The sequence below is a fragment of the Theropithecus gelada genome, chromosome 12 (genome assembly GCF_003255815.1).
Source record: "Theropithecus gelada isolate Dixy chromosome 12, Tgel_1.0, whole genome shotgun sequence".
Taxonomy (NCBI): Eukaryota; Metazoa; Chordata; class Mammalia; order Primates; family Cercopithecidae; genus Theropithecus; species Theropithecus gelada.
This window is the reverse complement of record NC_037680.1, coordinates 44,528,754-44,550,700: the sequence shown is the minus strand read 5'-3', so window position 1 is coordinate 44,550,700 and position 21,947 is coordinate 44,528,754. Positions and strand designations below refer to the sequence as shown.

Here is a 21,947-nt window from a genome sequence, read left to right as displayed (position 1 = left end):
TGCCTCACCCTCCCAAGTAGCTGGGACTACAGGTGCACGCCTCCACGCCTGGCTAATTTTTTTGTATTTTAGTAGAGACAGGGTTTCACCATGTTGGCCAAGATGACCTCGATCTCCTGACCTCATGATTTGCCTGCCTCGGCCTCCCAAAGTGCTGGGATTACAGACGTGAGCCACCACACTCAGCCCATTTTTATTTCTTAATAATCTTGAAAGTCTTTCTGGATTTTATTCATTATATGAGTTTAAATATCGGGTTCCTTCTACTCCACCAGAAAAAAAAAAAAATATATATATATATATATTCTGTAGAGGAGAGTCGTATACCATATGTTCAAAATCTTCAAATCTTTCATTCAGAGACTACTCTCTTAAAAACATTGTTGATGTACAAAGCATTAATTGTTTAAGGTCTTCTTTTAGATATTTTCTCTGTAACTTAATCTGTTCTCACTATTGTGCAATTGTTCTCTATACCAAACAGCTGTAGACTGTTAGTGGCACATCACCTTCCCAGGTAGCTCTTTCTTACAATGAAAAGATACATAGGTTGAGTTTGGGGGTGGGGGCGCAAAATCTATGACCTGTAAGAATGGAAAAAAGCAACATTGTTGAATTACTTTTTAGATAGGTTGCAATTTCAACATATGAATCCATAACTAATTTTATAAGTAAACCTTGAATTCCTGCACAATAATAAAAGAAACCAGGAATATTTTCTACCTTTGCTTTTGTCATTCAAGAGTTCTTGCCGTTTCTCTGTCCCCTTTCTATCCCTCTTTTTATGCTTGATTCAGATGCTACATCTTCCTAAAGTTAGGGTACCTGTGGGTGGGATTCCTAGCTCTACTTTATCAAGATCTGTATGACTTAGCTTTCTTGTCTGTACAATGGGCCTTAAAATACCCACTTCATAGGATCGCTATGAGGATGGAAAGAGAGAATGCACTTCAAACACATAGCATAGTACCAGGGAGTCTCTTAAGTACTCATGAGGTTAAGATTGCCATTCATTATTTGCCTTTTTTTTCCTAAGTGGAGTTGTTGAAACTTTTATGCAATAACTACAGTATATCAAAAATATATCTTTTGTAGCACTTATTACACTGTGTACTCTTATTGATTTATACACCCCAATTCCTCAAAAATTTGTAAGTTTTTTAGGAGAACTTGTGCTGCTTATCTTTATATCCAGTGTCTGGTCTGTATTATATGCTCAGTACCATTTCTTGAACAACTAGAGATGATTGGGAGCTTGCAATTTGGGGGTGATTTGGACCCATTGAAGAGTGTTTAATAAACAGAAATCAGATTTGAGTAGGTTGGAGAGTGAATGCAAAATTTTGGCCAGTTTTTATTATTTCTGTTGCCTAAGTGTAGATCATCTGCCTGTAATCTGAAAGCAATTTACTTGTGCCAAAGCCCTGGTGTTGCCGAGTACCTTACGAGCAGTGAGTGAAAAAATATTGCGAGAAAACAGTGACCAGCACAGATTCACTCATATGCATCAACTCTCAGGCTGCTGAGAATAGGCTGTGGTTTTTTTTGTCAACCTTGAGAGCTCATGGGACTTTCCTCATAAAAGAGAGCTGGGGTGTTGCAGCCCTTTGGGTCGTCTGAGTCTGTGTTCTGCATTGGCGTAGACAGAGAGTTGCTTATATTTGCATACCAGAACATCTTGCTATTTCTTAAAAATAAAAGAACCTTAATCTTGTAGACTACAGGCTTTGTGTGGCTAGCAACTGTAAAAAGAACCAACTTTTTTTTTTTTTTTTTTTTTTTTTTTACAAGGGGGATGATGTTGCATTGATAAATCCTTAAGAAAGGAATATGACTTGAATATTTCTTTTGTGGGGAGTGGTGTGGGGAGGAAAGCAGCTCTGCTTGAGGTGAAAGGGCTGTTGGAGCTTATTAATGCAAATTGTTAGAACTATTTAAACTATATCATATTCATCTAGAGTCTTTTGAAAATTATTTTAAGTCACAGTGGACTTTGGTTCATCCATATGTATTAGCTGAATCCTTTAAGAGATTTTCTTCTGAGAATGTTGTTACTTGCAGACTGCTGCATTGTTTTTAAGGATTTAAAATTGAATCATCATTCAAAGGCTAGACCATTATTTTGGTTACTGGTAACATTTTAGCATTTCTCATAAAACTGTTGGTACTTACATTGTGCTGAATTGTTTGATGTTTGCTAGTGGCCATGTAAGATGTGACTGTGCTTGCAGAATTTTCTCCTGTAGTACTCAGCTAAAAGGTAGGTGGCACTGGTGGTTCCACATTAGCCAGGCATTGGTAGTCACTATGGCATAAAATAAAAATAGATAAATGAGGAAAATAAAAAACAAAAAATCCTGAAATCAAATGGGCAGCAGGCACCTCTGCTTTTCTCACACTTTCTTTCACCGTCTTCCCTCTGTCATTTTCTTTTTTTTTTTTTTTGAGACAGAGTCTTGCTTTGTCACCCAGGCTGGAATGGAATGTTGTGATGATCTCGGCTCACTGCAGCCTCTGTCTCCTGGGTTCTAGTGATTCTCCTGCCTCAGCCTCCTGAGTATCTGGGATTACATGCACCTGCCATCACACCCGGCTTATTTTTGTATTTTTAATAAAGATGGGGTTTCACCATGTTGGCCAGGCTGGTCTTGAACTCCTGACCTCGAGTGATCCGGCCTCCCAAAGTGCTGGGATTACAGGTGTGAGCCACCATGCCTGGCCCCTCTGTCATTTTCTTAATTTCTTCCAGTTTATCCCAAAGTGATAAACACTTCAGCTGATTTGAGCAAAGAGAAACCTCTGATCTGCTATTTAGTTATTCTCTATATAAAGTTGGAATTACCTATTACTTAACAAGCCTATAAAAAAAGAAGGCCGCTTGTTTAAACCAATTCTGTTTTGTTACCTGATTGTGTTTTTGTACTTACTGATGAAGGCTAAGAGTGGAGTGGAGTGCAGAGAAAGGAGTTTCCTTTGTAGCATGCTTTTCCCTTTTACATTGTTGGTTACCATGGCAATGACCTTGCTGGAGAAGGCAAAGTATTTTCCCAGCCCTGTATCTCAAGGTATCCCTGGTACTTCCCAGCTTTCTCTCTACATCATCCTACACTTGACCCTTCGTGTGTGGGGAGGAGGATTTTTGGTGGGGGTATGGTGCAGAGGAGACAGGGAGGCACTTTGCTTCCTTACGTTGGGCATTTCCTCTCTCCTCTTTTTTTGCTAGCGTGGGTCTCATTTTTATTAAGTCTTTCTCCTGTTCCCCACCGTATTGAACAGATGCTTAGATTTTGGTGCTAACTGAATCTAGCTCCAGGAGTTGTAGTGCTGTGTCCAAATGTGTAGCAGCATCACTTTCCCCCATATTTGATTATAGTATCAAATTGAGCTTTAGCAGTTTCTGTTCTGTGCTAGGTATTGGAAACATACAAAGGAATCCTGTGAGGTCCCTGCCTTGGAAGGACTCGTATCCTAGTGGAGTGAAGCGGGGAGACATAGGAACAGATAAATACATGATGGGAATGTGGGTAGCATGGAGCATGAGTGCCAGTTAGGGAGCAGTGCCTTCTGCTTGCAGGAGCTAGGAGAGGTATCTTTGAAGATGACATTTAAATTGGCTCTTGACTGATGAGCGAGGGTGTGCCAGTTGGTTATGAAAAATTTGGAAGCAAGAAAAGCAGTGTGTGCTTTGTCATGAAAGAGCAAGAGATGAGTGAGAACATCGTTGCAGTTGAAGGGTGGCATCTCTTGGGGTTGTGGGGCTATGAGGATGGAGAAGTCAGGGCCTAGAAGACTTGCTTCTGTCTCAGGCCACTGAAATGCATCAGGATAGGTAAAAGAGGATCAGATTTTTTTTTTTTTTTTAAGATGCTAATTTGGGAAGCAGTGGGGATGATGGATGATGGGTTGGAAGTAGCAAGGGAGAAGTAGTGAGCCACTAGCTGGGGGCGCTGTTTTATTTAACTATATTAGCCAGAGGTGATGAGGCCTTTGAACAGAACAGTGGCCTTGAGTTTTTTTCATCATTGTGATTTTCATAGGGTTCTTTTCACATTTAAAAAATTAAATCCAAGTTATTTTGTATGCTTCTTAGTTTTTAAAATGTTGTTTCATGTTGTGAGGTTCCCAAACATGATATTTTGGCCCATTTCGGAGTCCACTGTAAAGTGGTTCTACTACATGTTCCCTCAGGAGCCCTTCTCCTTCCTCCAAGGTGTTTGAATGTGCTGCTGCCCCTCTTGCTATCGAGCAGCACACTCTGCTCTTACCTGCTAGATTGTGACTTGTTGGAGGTATTATTTATGTCTGCCATCTTCACTATAGTATGCCTACCACCTAGCATAATGCCTGACAAACTGGGGGTGCTTAGTAAATATGTACTGAGAGAATGAAAGGAATAATTTGGAGTAGCTAGAGGCAAAAACATCTGCTGGTGATCAGGAAAAGTATACATTAAAATAACAACCAAAGTTGAATCATGTGAAAGAGTTATGCTATAGTGTTTAGTTCTAAGACCTGTTTATAACAGGTGCAGATTCATGGCCTACCTGTTGTTTAGACCCTTAGTTACTCAAAGCAATTAGCTGGTAGATATGGAGATCCAGGGTTCTTTGTCAGGTACCTACCTGCAACCAGTGCTCCACTTGAAATCTGAGGAAAAAAGCAGTAATGATTTAAACAGAAAATTTCTTTGCACAGAAATAGTTTCTGGGGCTCCTATAGACTTACACAGTTTGTGTACTGATGCACTTGATGACGTTTTCTAATTCTTTCTATGCTTGGGTTTGATCCGTGGGAATATTTTAGTGGAGCTTCCTGATTTCAAAGCAGCAGTTTCCAATTGTTTCAAGCATGAGGATTCCTTTTAAACTTGCCCCACCCCACCCCCTGCTACAATATTATTTATGTGTTTGGTAATTGTTGCCTAAGATAATACCTAATGATATTCAATAATGCATCCCTCCTCCTTTCTTTCCCATTATCTTATTATGAAACACTTAAAACATATGGAAAAGATGAAAAAGTAGTGCATTGTTTACTTCTATACCGTCACCTAGATTAAACAATTATTAACATTTTCTATAATTGTGATATTTATGTTTTATCCGCTGAACTCTGAAAGTAAGAGACTTAATACTTTAGCTTGGATTTCTTATAAACAAGGACATGTTCCTACACAACCACAGTACTTTTCCACACCTAAGGAAATGAAGAGTACGTTCCTAAAATTATCTAATATTTAGCATATTCACACATCTCTAATTATTCCCAAATGTCCTTTGTAGCTTCTGCATCTTCTTTCTCAAGCCTAGAATCCAGTCCAGGGCTGTGTGTTGCATTCGGTTTTAATGTTTTGTAAAGTCTGTTGAGTCTAGAACAGTTCCTTCAATCTCCCTGAAAGAAATCAGACCAGTCGTCTTGCTCAGCACCCTACTCTCTGGTTATTTGATTCTTATGGCTGCGTTTTTGGAAGGAACTATTGATGAAGGAAGCTATTCTTTGTGTAAGAATGTCAGTCAGTATACAAGGAAGATAGAAGTAGGAACTCAGTATTCTGCTACTTCCTATGAAATAATTATTGAAGGCAAAGATATGAACACAATTAGCAGAAAGGTTTTCAGGAACAGGATATTCATAAAATGTCAAAGTATTACCCAACAGAACACTTGCTAATTGCAGTGGGGGAAAACATGACCTTTGCAATGGAGAGATTAGGTGCCTGGGGGGACTGATGGTTAAATTTAGCATCCCTAACAGTGGAGTGACCTAACAGGACCTGCCTCTGAGGTGCTGCTGTAAGAAGTGTGTGCCATCATCTGTGAAGTATTCTTGCCCCAAATGCTTAATTAAATCTCTTCAAGCCTTCAGACCTAACTTAGAGTTTACAGGAAATACGGGCTAGAGAAGCAAGTTGAATGACACCATGAGGAAATAATCACACCATCTAGTAATGCTTCTAAATGAATTTGCATTTTATTAATCACGATCACATTTACCTTCACCTGGCAAACAGCAGTCCATATGCACTTGAGACAGGTTTATTGAGCAGGCAAACAGAGCGTGGACACGATGTGTGAACGCTTGCAGTACCTGCTGCTCTTGGGGAAGCACAGAGCACAGTAGAGTATGCTTTCTTTGACAGGGTCATATAGTAGCTTGTATAGTTTCTTAATAAATATAGAAATTTAGCTCACAGATGTGTCAGTCTGCCACCTTTTAGAAACACTGAATTCACTTAGTTAAGTGTAAGGATGAAGGATGGAAAATTGATTCTGCCCCAAGCACTTTACATACAGAAGTTTATCTGTTTGGCAGTAGAGGTATTTGGAAAGAACTAGAAAATTGGCACAATTTAATTTGGTGCCAGCCTATGATGAATTTGGTTCCGAGTTTCGCTATTCCTGAAATTGGTCTTCCAGAAATACTCTTAAGGTTAAATTGTTTCATCAAGGCAGTGCATTTATTAAGTGGTCATTGTTTCAACTCTAATTTATTATTGATCTTTCAGGCCCACAGCAGCAGAACTTTTAAAATGCAAATTCTTCCAGAAGGCCAAGGTAACATGCTTAAAAACCCAAGTAAAGCTATTTTGAAATCACTGTGAATTTATATGTATCGTATTTGATGTTAAACTGTTGGGAATATTTGTTTTGCAGAACAGAGAGTACCTGATTGAGAAGCTGCTTACAAGAACACCAGACATAGCCCAAAGAGCCAAAAAGGTAAGTGCCATTAGCCTTCATGACCCTGTGGGAACCAGTCCCCAGGGAAATGAAACCCATAGAAAAATTGGAAAAAGATTTCCACATATGCAGGATATGCTATTCAGAGGCTATCTCATTAGTGATTACTCAGATAACTGCATTTGCCTTTTGGTTATCTCAGCTAGTTGTTGTACATTTGGGTGTGGAAACAATTTGAATCTCAAATGATTTCATTTTTCCCTTTATCAGCTTTGCTTAAAGAAGGTCAGAAAGGAGGGGATGTGATGAGGTTTAAATACCGGAGAGGTAAAATATCCTTGAACGTCTTTCCTTTGGGTTTTACAGAAGAGGCATGATCACTTTTTAGATACAGTTTGTAACGATGAAGATAAAAAGCACAAGTTTTCATGGTTTGAATAGCTGTGAGATAGCATTCTTTCCTCATAAAAGACCTATGGTCCCTTTTTTAGTTTACCTTATGTTAACTAAATTATGGTAATGATTAGCTGAAAAATTTTCCATTCTAGGTTTTAGATTTTTAAAATGGCATGTATGTATGTATGTATGTATGTATGTATGTATTTATTTATGTATTTTTCCAGAAACTTACTTATTTGTAATTACAGATTTCATCGTGGTTGAAACCTAATACAATTTAACCTTTGGTTTGGTTTAGTTTGGTTTTTAAATTATATTAGATATTTGTAATTAAAAATATGTATATAGTAACATATTTTAAAAAGGAGGTTCTTTTCCCCCATTTACAGTTACAGAGAAAGCTGACATGAATCTGTGTTGTCTGTGCTGTAAATAAAAATGGGAAAGAAATGTGTTTTAGGGATTTTATCTCATCTTGCCAAGGTATACATAACTGAATGTTAAATTCCAGATATTGCCTTTTCTAAAATATTCTGTAGAAAATGCATTAGCTGATGCTTTAGAATTGTTTTAAATGGATTTTCAAGTGGGTTTTAAGAAATGTTCCACTCTGTGAAGGTATCTGAGCTTCTCTCCTGGACCAGAAGAATTGTGTGGGGTGGGCTGGTTTCTGGACTGTGGTTGGGGAGAACTGATGTGTTGACTTTGGAGATATGAGCCCAGTCGGTCTCTGAGGGGACAGGGAGCGCTGAGCAGATGGTCCATCAGAGTGGAATATCTGAAGGGGAAGGACAGAAAACCTAAAGCTTTCGTTTGAGGCCACTGGAGTTTGAGGACTCCTATCAGAAGTCTGGAGGAGATGCCTGGGGAGATTCCCAGGAGTGTTGGAGTCTAGCATGGGGTCTTTTGATCAGGTATTTAAAATGTCAGCCAGAGTTGAAAACGCCATTTGAAAGCCATTAGCTTATGTAGTACATGTCCTCAAAGGACTTTTTCTTATTTTTGGGTCTACATTTCTTTTGCTGGAAGTGTCACGTGATCCTATCCTGTTAGCTGGTCCCTGAGAGGTGTTTTCCAGGCCCCTTTCCCTCTGCAGCTTTGGCCTCACACTCCAGCTCCTTGCTGAGTGGCCTGCTAGCCTCCCTATCACGGTGACTCCACAGGGCCCACCTTCTCTCCCAAGCCTAACCTTCCTGTGCTCTGTATTTCTTTCCAAGCCCCTCAGCCTCAGAACCCTGGGACTATATGTGAGCCCTCTTCCCTACCCTGTCTTCCCCATCTAACCGCTCTCCACATCTTCTCTACGATTCCCTCTGCAATTTTGGTTGAAACCTTTTTCTCCACTATTTTTAACTGGACAATTGAAATAAATTTCTAACTGTTCCATTCTTCCTTTCTGTTCTTTCTTAGGCATTTCTACAAGATTAACTTTCTGGTCACATCACTTAATTGCTCAAAAGTGGTTTCCAAAATTGAACAGGAACAACCAGAAGAGCAAATAAATGAAAAAATAGGAATTTAAAAAATAGTTCCTGTGTAATAAAGACCAAGATCCTTAGCCTTAAATTTATGGCACTATTTCAACTTCCAGTCTTACATTCTAACCTCCAGCCAAACTGAACCATCTGTGGTTCCCACTGTGTAACCCGTACTTTCCTTTGGAGGTTTTTGAAACTTGAAAAAAATGACGAATCTGTTCAGGCTGTAACCTTCATTTCTTTCTTTTTTTAAAAAAACAAAAACAAAAAAACTTACTTTGCCAGTCATGGTGGCTCCCACCTCCCACCTGTACTCCTAGCACTTTAGGAGGCTGAGGCAGGCAAATCACAAGGTCGGGAGATGGAGACCATCCCGGCTAAATGGTGAAACCCTGTCTCTACTAAAAATACAAAAATTAGCTGGGTGTGGTGGCTGGCGCCTGTAGTCCCAGCTACTTTGGAGGCTGAGGCAGGAGAATCATTGAACCAGGGAGTCGGAGCTTGCAGTGAGCCGAGATTGCGCTGTTGCACTCCAGCCTGGTGACAGAGCAAGACTCTGTCTCAAAACAACCACAAAAAACAACAACAAAAACTTATTACATATTAGTGTGCTGTGCGTTCTGAACCCCAGTTTGCATCTATCTTAATAAGCAACTAGAGTTCTATGAGATGTGATTTTTCAACCATGTCTTCTGCTATTTACTTGCTCTTTGCTTTTAGATGAACCTCAGGTCTTGTTCCATCATCCATCCCTTCAAATGCAAGGTGGCCGCACTGCTCAGTGTCACACAGGAGTAAAGGGAGAATTAAAATTAGTTCTGTAAGCATCCTAGAGAAAAGAGAGTGGCCTGTTTTGATGTTATCCTGGCTCTCTAGTTTCATAATATTGGCTGTTTTTCCATCATAATTCTAATTTTAATGAGCAATGGGGTTATCATCTACCCTCCACCCCTCACCTGTGGGTTCTTGGGCATACACTGCCCAGGACAGCATAGATCATGGTGCATTTCTCATTCATAGTAAGTGCCCACAAATATTTACTGACCGAATGATCACGTGCCAAGGAAAAGCCCTTTGAAACTGTTTTCCACTCATTTGAACCCCCAGAATGCTTGGCATACATGTGTTCCTAGGATTCCTTTTGTGTGGGCAGTCTGCCCGCAACCCCTGCTCTGGCTTGTGATTCTGGTAAACAACCATGATCATCCTTATGGGAAACTTCGTGCAGACATGGCTGCTAGAAAGTAAATGTTACTTTAATCACCCTGTGCACTGTAATGAAAACCTTTATTGTAGGATTCTCTGCTTGTCTTAGGTTGTTCCAGTGTTTAAGTAACTTCTGTTTAAAACTTGGTTCAGGGGAATTGTTAGTTTATTTGTTCTTAGACTGTCTTGATTGAGATCTCAGCCATTCTCCTGTTCACTATCGCGCCTCCCAGTTGATCTTGCCCTGGTTTCTGTGGTATAGATTGCTCCTCAGAGGCTACTCGTTGATGTTGATCCATTGATTTTTGTCTTATCAGTTTGCTCTTTTTCAAAGAGAAACAGACAGTCCATTGATACATGAGTGTTTAAATGACACCTAGGCCTGTGGGCAGGGCTCTTGGGCACGGAGGCAACCATGTTGATTAGAAATTTGCTGTCATAAACAGCATTCTCTTCTCCTTTCTTCTGGTCACCAACATTAAGAGATAATTTTCAGGGTGCATTTTTCTTTAATATGAACAATTTTCATATTTAAAGGAGAAGAGGGGCCGGTATTGTGGCTGGCTGTTCGTAGAAAGCCCCATGGAGCCCACCAGTGCTATGCTTTAGCAGGAGAGAAGCATAGGCCCGTCATACTCATGTTTGGCCAAAATGTGATGTTTTTGTTGCGATCCACATAATTCCACGAGGGTAGGTGATCTTGTCTTTATCCGGATTGACTCCTCTAAATTACGAAAAAATAGAAAATGGAAAAAGTTCGATGTGGCTTCTTTGGTAATTTATTATGCAAAACAATTTTTTTGGTGTGTGTGGTAATTGTAGAAACTGAGGATATTTATTTTCTTCCTACAGGCAGAAAATTTGGTCCATTCTGGGTTCTTTTGCTGACATTGTTATTTAGGGATCATCTTGATTTTCTTTGGCTCTAATTTTTCTGTCCGTGAAACAGCAATTCTGTCTGACTGCAGGCGTGTGGTAGAGGGTAATATAAGATTGGATGTTCCTGGACCTCAAGACGCTCTTTATATTCTAAATGAGAACATGCTAATAATGACCCGTGAGAACAGAGCTAAGTGCAGCTGTATAACTTTTTTTTTTTTAACTTTTCACTATCTTCGTGCATGAGAAGAAAAGGCTTCGTAGCCATCACTGCCTCTCCTATGACTTTCTGAGGGGCCTGTCTCCAGCCATATTTTGGAGTTTGAAAGCTTAACCATATAGTGTTCCATCTTTTACTGTGCTGAGTTCACTAGGTGAGGAAGGGAGTCAATGGCTTGGTTAAAATTGAATGTAGATATTTAGGGCTGTGTGCATCTTCTTTTTTGTTTGTTTGTTTTTTTTTTGATTATCAAAATGAGTTATTATTATATCCTTTTCTTTGTATTAAAGACAGTATCTTGCTATTTTTACCCATGTTTCACATCAACTCTTTTTTTTTATTATTATACTTTAAGTTCTGGGATACATGTGCAGAATGTGCAGGTTTGTCACATAGGTATACATGTGCCATGGTGGTTTACTGCACCCATCAACCCATTGTCTGCATTAGGTATTTCTCCTAACGCTATCCCTTCCCTAGTTCCCCATCCACCTACAGACCCCAGTATGTGATGTTCCCCTCCCTGTGTCCAGGTGTTCTCATTGTTCAACTCCCACTCATGAGTGAGAACATGCGGTGTTTGGTTTTTTGTTCCTGTGTCAGTTTGCTGAGAATGATGGTCTCATAATCTGTGTGCATCTTCTACAGGAACATTTAACTCTCAGAGTTGGCTGATGTCTAAGTTTTACGTTAGTGATAACATACTTGAGGCACCACACTCACACTCATATTCATGTGCTTTCTGTGGCTTTCTAAAACCAACATATGGGTTGGACGCAGTGGCTCACACCTATAATCCCAGCACTTTGGGAAGCCGAGGCGGAAGGATCCCTTGAGGTCGGGAGTTCAAGACCAGCCTGGCCAACATGGTGAAACCCTTTATTTGCTAAAAATACAAAATTAGCCAGACATGGTGACACTTGTCTGTAATCCCAGCTACTCGGGAGGCTGAGCAGGAGAATCACCTGAACCCGGGAGGCAGAGGTTGCAGAGAGCCAGGATCGTGCCACTGCACTCCAGCCTGGGCGACAGATTGAGACTCCATCTCAAAAAAATAAAAATAAAAAATAAAACCCACATATGGCAGGACAGAGGGCAAGGGGCTTGTATGCAAATGTCTGAATGCTTACTGCTCAGCCAAAAAACATACTGGCCATAGGAGGGAATGAGGAGGAAAAATGTAATAGGCAGTTCTTTCCCTATGGTTGCCTGTGTTTTCACTGGATGTAGATTTACTGGAAGATTATTGCTTGTACTTTCTTAATCATGAAATTAAGTAAGCAATTAACTAAACAGTACAATGTTTAGTCATTATCAGAAAGAGGTAAAGGGTATCACATCACTGCTGTCTTTGGGTGGAACCACTGTGAAGTAGAAAGACTGGGATGTTGTTTGCAGGTCCCAGAATTTCTAATATCAGGCTATAAGATGGGTTTCATGCCAAGGACCCAAGGCCCTTGGCCCCATTGGATCCACCGATTTGCTTAGGTATCAGTGGGTAGGAATATTTCAATTCACATTTATTTAATACTTACAAGTGTTGAGAACTTGTCCTGTTTGTTTTTACCTTTTTTTTTTTTAGATGGGGTCTTGCTCTTTTGCCCAGGCTGGATGAAGTGCAATGGCGTGATCTCGGCTCACTGCAACCTCCACCTCCCAGGTTCAAGCAATTCTCCTGCCTCAGCTTCCTGAGTAGCTGGGATTACAGGTGCCCACCACCATGCCCGGCTAATTTTTGTTGTTTTAGAAGAGATGAGGTTTCACTACGTTGGCCAGGCTGGTCTTGAACTCCTGACCTTAAGTGATCCTCTGATCTGGGCCTCTAAAAGTGTTGGGATTACAGGCACGAGCCATTGGTGCCTGGTCTGTTTTTACTTTTTATTATGAAATAATTTTGGACTTACAAAAATGTTAGAAAAATTGTGCCAAGAATTTTCATATATGTTTTCCCTTACTCTCTATTTTGAAACATTCCACAGTAGGTTGCAGACAGAATGCCCTTTACCTCTAAATATACTTCACTATATATTTCCTAAAATCAAGGACACTCTCTTACCCAACAACAGTACAGTTTTCAACATTAGAAAAAAGACCATCGATGTAATGCTATTATTTGTAAGATCTTATTTGAATTTTGCTACATTTGCCAATTTTCCCATTCATGTCATTTATCTGGTCCAGGATTCAGTTCAGAATTACTGAGTTGTTACATCTCCTGTAGTGTCTTTTAATCTAGAACAGTGTTTCTTTTCCCAACTGGGACTCCTTTGAAGAGTATAGGCCAGTTATTTTATAGAATGTCCCTCAGTTTGGGTCTGTGTGATATTTCTGAATGATCAGATTCAGTTTATGCACTCTGATAGACATACCTCAGAAGTGATGTTGGGTTCTTCTCAGTGTATCATATTAAGAGGCACATGGTATTGATTTATTCTTTTACTGATGATATTCCCTTTGATCATATGCATAAGGTGGGACCTGCCAGTTTCTTTATTGTAAACACAAGTATTCTTAATAGGATGGATTTATTTACATTCATTGATTACATTAAACATTAAGAGATAAAGTGAATATATTTACTGTATTGAATCATCAATCTTTTTTCAAGGAAACATTTATACTTTATGTCATTATGGCTGTACATTCATAGGCTATTAATGAGGAATTTTATTAATAGAAGGAATGATAGAAATCTTGTGTGTAAAAACACCTTGTTGACTGGGTGTGGTGGCTCACACTTGTAATCCCAGCACTTAGGGAGGCCAAGATGGGAGGATTGCTAGAGCCCAGGAGTTTAACACCAGCCTGTGCAACATAGCACGATTCTGTGTCTACAAAAAAAAGTATTTAGCTGGGCATGGTGGTGTGTACCTGTGGTCCCAGTTACACAAGAGGCTGAGGTGGGAGGATTGATTGAGCCCGGGAAGTTGAAATTGCAGTAAGCCATGATCACACCACTGTACTCCAGCCTGGGTAACAGAGCAAGACCCTATCTCAGACAAAATCAAACCCCAAATGACAGTAGACTGGATAAAGAAAATGTGGTACATATACACTGTGGAATACTACACAGCCATAAAAAAGAACAAGATCATGTCCTTTGCAGCAACATGGATGGAGTTGGAGACCATTATCGTAAGCAAACTAACACAGGAACAGAAAACCCAAATGCCACATGTTCTCACTTGTAAGTAGGAACTAAGCCCTGAGTAAACATGGACACAAAGAAGGGAACAATAGACATGAGGGCCTACTTAAGGGTGGAGGATAGCAGGAGAGTGAGAATCGAAAAACAACTTACTGGGCACCACGCTTATTATCTGGGTGACGAAATAATCTGTACACGAAACCCCCACAACATGTAATTTACCTGTATAACAAACCTGCACTTGTGCCCCTGAAACTAAAATAAAAGTTTTACAAAAACCAAAATAATACAAACCACTTTGCTAGCAGATGTAGGCAGGAAGTGGAGGTGCACCTGCTGCCCCAGTCTCTATGCCTGGTCTGGAAGCAGCAAGAGCTATTATCTATATCTTTTATTGGGTGAGCTGCCTAATCTCTCTGAGCCTAACCTATAAGGCAGAGCTGACAATCCTTACATTGTGTTGCCGTGAGGATGAGAGATGGTCTGTGCAGGATGTCTGGGGCTCTGTTTGACACGTAGTGGGTGCTCAGTCAACAGTGGCAGGGTGATTGTCATGTAAATAAGGAGAATGATTATTGTGGCTACAGAAGACTGGATGATTTAGAAGTATGTAGTGAAATCAGGAGTGAAGAGAGTGTCCTGTAGGTGGGGTGGGGTGCAGATGGGTATTGAAGGTTGTTTCTGCATTGCTGTTGCTTTGGATGAAATGGAGGAAAAGCCTATGGATGCCTACAGAAAGAAGGAAAAGAATTACAGTAGTTAGTTCATTGCCGTTGCCTGTTCACCTGTCTCCATGTTTTCTTTTCTGATCCATCAAGGTGCTGGCAATGGGTGAGAACCAGGGCTTTCTTTCACTACAGCAAACCCTCCCTGCCCTGAGGAGGGGCGTGTGTGTGTGAAGAGCCTAAGAGTAGTAAGAATTAAATACAAACACAGCCAATATTCTTTCACAGCTTTCAGATCACTTTCATATATGCTTCCGTATTTGTTCCAAACGATTGTTCTTGAAGACAGGTAGAGCAGGAGTTACTGTCACACTTTACAGATGGAAGTGTGAGAGGTGAAAAAGGACCTGCCCAAAGTCACATGGCCAATAAGCAGGAGTGAACTCCAGTTCTTATTCTCAATCTGTGCTCTTTCCACCAAATCATACCTCAGAATGAAGAAGAAGAGAAGGGAGAGGACAGGAAGGAAATGTAGGTGGAGAGGGTAGGCAGAGTTAAATGGCATACGCAGGAAAATGGGAGCGCATTTGTCATTCTCAGAGTGAGCCGGCCACCATTAGTACGAGGAGGATGTCTGTGCTATTCACAGGCACTAGGAGATGCTGCAGGGATCGTTGCAGGAATCTGGGAGGTTTGCTAGGGTTCTAGCAAGTGTAGAGGGAAGGAGGTGACAAAAAGGCTTTGGAGATTCTGTTAGAGAGAGATGGCTAGTGAAAGTTTGGTTAGCATTGACAGTTGCTAGATGCTGTCAGAAGCTCAGCTTCTCACTCATGAGGTAGCAAAGGTAATAATAGCTATGTTTGGGAGGACTAAATTAGATAATACATAATATAATAGTGGTTGGGACAAAATAATAAATGGCACAGGTTATAGCAAAATTTTTTATAATCACGTATATTGCTTTTATTACTATAGTTATTATAGTCAGTATTGTTTTTGTAACATTTATGATTGTTGCCACAGCTGTGGGCACCACTGCTGCTGTTCCCATTTCTGCTGCTGCTAGAACAGCTGCTTCCATTACAACCACTGCTACCAGCAGTGGGCACTCAAGTGCACATGATACAAGGACATAACAGACACCATGAAACTCACCTTTCTGTGAAGAACGCACAAACGTCACAAGACACGCAAAATTCAGAGTGATAGAGAATAAGTGCTTTGGTATGTGGGCATAGCATCTGTGCTACAGCTATGGGAAAGGTCATGAAGCTGGTAGATGGGGGACATGCGAAGGGGGAAGAGAGAAAAATAGTATTTATTGTGCACCTTTATGCATCTGGGTAGATGCTTACTTCTCTCAATTACTGCAGCCATGCAACAATCAGGAAAGTCCTGAGTATAAGATACGTTAAATAGGATAGGCCAGAGGATAAGATACGTTAGACTATTAAGAACAATTTTTGAAAGCTATAAATATTTTGAAATATCAGCAGAAAAGGAAAAAACCAACTATTAAAAGTGAGTTAAGCGATCCCTAAAGGGTTACAGGATTTTAAAATTGAGAAGAACCATAAACATCTCCTGGTTTGCCATGCTTCTGTGTACAAACCTGAAAATTAAAGCCTAAGGTTGAGCCTTAACCACAACTGCATCATCATGTCCTCACAGAGTCCGAAGCCAGTATCCCAGTTTTCTACCATTTAGTTTCTTCTTTTAGTCGATAAAGAGGGAAAATTACTCTGAGTTTCTACAGAATTGCTTTTTTCCCATCCTGGAATCTTATAATTAACTTACAAAATATCGAAAGTTATGCATTATCATTAAAGCGGAGAAGGGTGATTTCAAATGCTTGATGGATTGATGTTAGTTTTGTTCCAAGTTTCCCCAGTAGAGGGCAACAATGGGTTTTAAGTGTGTGCCGTTGTGTAAAGCTAACAGCACAAGTTTGGCTTTGCCGAAGGTCTCAGACTTGGAGTTGAGGGATCAAAGCGGTGTTACGTCCCTGCTGAGCCATGAACACGAGACACCTTAGTCAGTTGGGTTGTTATTTTACTAGGCAGGAGATTGAAGGAGATTTAACGACTTTTCACTGTCACTGTTTTTAAGTTACATTTTCTATTAGCAAATCAAAGCAATCTGACATTTGCATTTTATGTAATTCATGTCAGAAACAAACATCTCAATTTTGAAGATGGGTTTGGAGAGCCTCCAGTATTTTGTGGTCTCAAGCTATTTTTAGAAAATTCTTTGGTTTCTGCGGTTCTCCTTAGAGCTTGGTAAATACGGGTAGAGAGGAGTCAACATGTACAATAATAACAATGAAGGAGAAGTGGACCAACTCCTGCAGTTCCCGTGCATATTGTGGGTTTGATATAAAATACTCCCGGTGATCCACATAGGCCTGAGTGCATGTCCTCTCCCCACTTTGTGTTTCCTTTTCCCATCCTCTTGCTTAAAACCGACTATGTGCCTTGGGAATAAATCTCATTGAGGAACTCACATGCTCACAGGGAGGAGGACAAGGGTGGTTGAGGATGTTATTTTTCCTATTTTAGAGCTGAGAGAACAGTAGGCCAGAGAGGTTGAAGTTACTGATTTCACTGGGGCTGTTACAGGGACAGGCGTTCGCGGAGTGTGAGCTTATTGCTGTTTTCACTGCTTTTTTATTTTAAATGCATTGCTTTTTAGTCATTTGAGAACTGAGAGTTCCTTTGGTCAGAAAAGTGCTTTTGGTCACTAGGGGGTGCTATTAGAACAGTTCATTGACAGAATCTGGACAGGAAGCGGTAGATTTCTTCCTTTTGCTCTCTGTGGCTTGACTGGTGCTTTTGCTGGGGGTGAGTTAGGCAGAGGTGAGGGTAGAGGACAGAGCAAGGGGGAAAAGCATCATACAGAATTACTTTCAATGCATTTGGTGAACTGAGGTTTTTTGTTGTTGTTGTTTTGTTTTTTAAAAGCCTATGTTCTGGGAAAGTGACCCCTTTCTGGTTGCCTTTGACTGGGAGCTGAGAGGATTCACTCTGGAAATTGTAATTTGCTGATCCCCATTTAGGGAGGATGTCTTTACTTTTAGATGGATCTTAAAAGACAGTGAGCTGTGTAAGCTTTTAGAGACTTGGAGGCCCAGTTTTGGATATGTAGAAATAATGACACATACTCCAAAATTATTGTAACAGATACTGTTTCTACAAATTTTAGTTTGTAGAAAACTAATTGTTACTGGAAATCACGTCCAGTTAGATTTGTGAGGTCTGCATAGTCTTCAGACATATTATGTGCTTCCTTTTTGCCTTTGGGAAATTTGCTAACTTTTCCCAAAAGCTTGTGTGCGTGAGCTAGCTTTTCTGGAACTGAAATGGCATGTTACGTGCTAAGAGAAGCTCCCGACTGCCTCCTCCTCCTCCACCTGTCCATGCAGTGCTCCCCGAGCATCCTGGTAACCTACTAGGTGCTGACTGCCCCTACGGTAGGTGGCCTTTATTCAGCCTCTCAGCTCCCTCTAATCCTAGCGTACTGTTTACTTCCTTTTCTTCCGAAAGGAAAAGAATTTGCCTAGAGTTGCAGAAAAACTAGTATAAAATGTTGTCAGCAAATGCCCTTTTGATCTTGTCAAAACTCTGCTGTGGTTGTACTGTCTTTTCTCCCTGATGGAAAACTCAATGGCTTCTTGTCGTTAATAGGATAAGATACTAGTTCCCACCACTTATAAGATGAGGTCCTCACCACTTGGAGGTAAGGGACCACTCCAGGGTCCCATGATCTGTGTCTCCAGGCTTTCTCTCAGCCATGGGCCACCTCGGCCTTCGGCACACCTTTACCAAATAAGGTGTGTTCGGTCATTGTACTTTTCTGCCAGTACACTCCTGAAATCCCCACCTGCACCATGAACGGGCATGTACAGTCCTTCTGTTTTGAAGGCCTCTCCCTACACTTGTATCTCTCCCAGCCTAGCACCTTTTCTGTGAAGCTTTCTGATACTCCGCACCCCAGGAGGTTCATCAGTCTGTTCTCTGTACTACTCCTTACCTTGAGCTTAATTCTGTAGTTGTACTTGGTATCATTTATAGCATACTTCCTGATACTTTTGCCTTCTGTAGCCTACTGTCAATTATTGTGGAGCATGAATGGTGTCCTTTTACTCTCTGTATTCTCAGTACCCAACATAGTATTCTGGTCAATTAGTAACTATTTTTCAAATTGCAGTTTAGCAAGCAAGATGGTAATGAGGATCGCCTTCGTGGGAGCTGGTGTGAGAGTGCAAGGGGAGGTAGAGGAAATGTACTTTTAGTTTTAAAGAAGAATAGTTAAGATATTTTTCAGCTGGTGCTGTATTCTTGTATTTGAAGTCTAGGACTCAGGGTTTAGCCAACCCTAAATTTAAAATCAACTTTGTTAGCACCAACTCGTTGAGGGTCTTGGGTGAGCCATTAACTTGATTCACCTTTGCCACATGATCATAGAATAGAATGGTTAGATTTTATTATGTAATAATTGTGAATTATGCACTTTGCATTATTTGACAACAAAAATGTAGTCCCTACCACTTAGCATATATTGTCTATTTTCATTTTCTTCTCTGAGCCAGGATGCACATACGTTTTCCTGTTAAATGAGGCTGCATTTAATTAGGAAGATATTCCAAAACTAGCTTTAAATTAGGTTTTAGTACGCTCCACTTTTGGATTACCTGTTACTTATCTCCTCGCTTAGGAGAGATAACTTAAACTTTTTATGTCATGATCCTGTAAGTCTTTAAAATGAGTAAGATGTTTTGGAGTAGGGAAGGTGAAGGAAATGGAAAGTAATGGAACTTTCATGCATCATGGCGAAAGGAAGGGGCCTGTCATCTGTGGGAGGAAGGCAAATGTTTGCCACTCTGCCCTGGCCTCTGAGGTTGTGGTTATTCAATCACAGGGAATGTGGAGAGGCCAGCAGGCGGTGTGATACGTATGTGTGAGACATCATTGTTGGGGGTCGGGAGTCTGCTTGTTTTAGGCTAATCTAACTTGATTGACTTAACCAAGATTCAGGGCTCTATTTTAAAAGGCCACAAATACCTTGTTTTTAATAATTTTTTTTTTTTTTTTTTTACTTTGAAATCCAGTAGCTTTAAAACAAATTAAAATTCAAGGGACTCGAATAAGGTTGCAGTTTGATACAGGATTTTCTAAGCTTTCCATTAAATTACTTCTGACACATTCAGATACCGAGTGTCTAATGACTTTTAATTTTTTCTTCATATATAGACGTATACAAAATAAAGGCACCCTTGTATAACTTTCACAGCAATCATAGAACTAGGAAATGCAAACAGTAGCCTTTAATTTAACCCAGATTGAAAAGGCCATTTGAAGTTGTTTTGAGTGAGGGGTGGGCTTTCTCTGTGACTTTGTGGAAAGCTGTAAGAGGCAGATGAGGGAGAGAAAGGCTCAGGAGTAGCTCTTGGTCAGGAAGCTAGGACCATAAAATCTATGTGAAGGTTAAGACCAGGCTTTGGCTCTTGAGACAGACTCCATCCAGCCCTGGCTCTACCACCCACCCATGGGGTAACCTTGAATGGCAGCTGAGCTCCCCAGTGCCTTGTCTGTGACATGGAGACTGTTCAGTGGCTTCTCATACTTCTTGGGTGAAAACTAAAATCTTTAACTGGGGTTCCAGTGCTTGGCATGGTCTAGTCCCTGCCTCGCTCTTTAGCTTTGTCTTACATTCTCCACCCTCAGTTCTCTGTTGTCCTCTTGCCCACAGCCTTTGTCCGTGCTGCTCTTCCCCCTGGAAGTGTGAGCTCTTCTCATCCTGAGCAGACTTCAGTTTCAGCTCGAAGAGTCATTTCTCCAGAAAACAAAATTGGAATCATGCCATATTTATTGTCCTGCAATCTACCTGTGATTTCATTTAAGATGTAATATCTTTGGACATCTTTTTGTGTCAACAAACAGATTAGCATAATCACTTTTAATGGCTGCGTGAAATTCTGCAAGAATGACTATAATTAAGAATCAATTTTTTTCTTGATAAATACTGAATTGTTGCCAATTCTAAAATTGTTAACCATGCTGGGATGAACAGCACTGTACTTGCATTATTACATAAATGTTACCTATTTTGTTAGTACATTACCTAGGAACAGGATTGCTTGGTCAGAGTGTATGGTTTATAATTATTGACACATACCACCTTATGGATGTTTAAAGTGGGAGGTATTATTTTTCAAATCCCAGCCTGAGTCTCAGGTCCCTCATCTGTAGAATAATATATTACTTACGTATACACCCAGGCACATGGATGCACGTGTATATATGGTTAATTCAGTACCTAGCATATGGTATTTAATATTATATTTTTGGCATCAAAATGTTATCCATGAACACTTATTTTATTTCATTTTTTTCCTAGATCTGCAGTTAGCTGTTTTGTAGAGAGGATTCCAGATCTTCTGGCGGTTCTGCAACCTTGAGACTTTCAGTACTTTAGGAGAGATTAGACTATACCAGGTACTTCAAGCTAATTGACATAGAGCCTATTATGTAGGTCCCAGCTTAGGGTCCTGAACTCTTGGGGCCGTTAAAGTTAGTTAGGAGAGAGCCATTGGTAGTAAAACCTATGGAAGCCCCTTTGTTCCTGCAGTCTGTTCTTGGACACAGACCGAGTGTGCAGTGTTACGAGGTGTTTTACCCATTACTCTGTCACTGTAATCACTTCTGTCCAGAACAAACAAATGATAAACCAGCTGCTTGCCTGAAAGTAAGACCAAGCCATTTTCATCATCCCCTGGCTTCTGGTTGTAGATGCTTGTTATGAGGTCCGATGTCAGCCATTCATGTGGTGCCAGGTGTTGGTCATGACCAGTGCCTACACTCAAGGACAGCACTGCAGTTTCCATAATCCTATGATTTTAACCATTCATAACTTTTAGAGTTGAGAATCCTATTTTTCTTTTTTCCTGAATCATTCCATTATTTTTAAAAAGAACATGTAACCTTGAGATTACAGCCTCACTGGCACTGGGCTGATTTTGAACCTCATGTAATTAAATGGCTTCTCTGAGCCTCAATTTCCCCACCTTCTCAACCTCCAATGGTTTTTATGAAGCTGAAATGTTACCGTTTATATAAAACACTTATGCAGATTATAACAGAGATTCCAGAAATGCTTTTTTGCCTTCTTCTCCCTTCCCTTATTGTGCGTCAGGGAATGTTTTGTAAGGAAGGAGTTGTGTATTATACAAGTGAGCATAAGGAAGTATTTAAATGTCATGTGAGAATTGTCTTT

General features: G+C 40.3%; 1 protein-coding gene across 1 annotated transcript in view; it reads left to right on the top strand.

Moving 5' to 3' along the window:
* Positions 1 to 21,947, top strand: part of STK39 (serine/threonine kinase 39) — a 292,241-nt gene that overhangs the window by 112,419 nt on the left and 157,875 nt on the right. The window contains exons 9-10 of the mRNA XM_025405116.1: positions 6,506 to 6,554; positions 6,654 to 6,719. Of these exons, the coding sequence (XP_025260901.1) occupies positions 6,506 to 6,554; positions 6,654 to 6,719 (115 nt within the window). The remainder of the gene's footprint in view (positions 1 to 6,505; positions 6,555 to 6,653; positions 6,720 to 21,947) is intronic.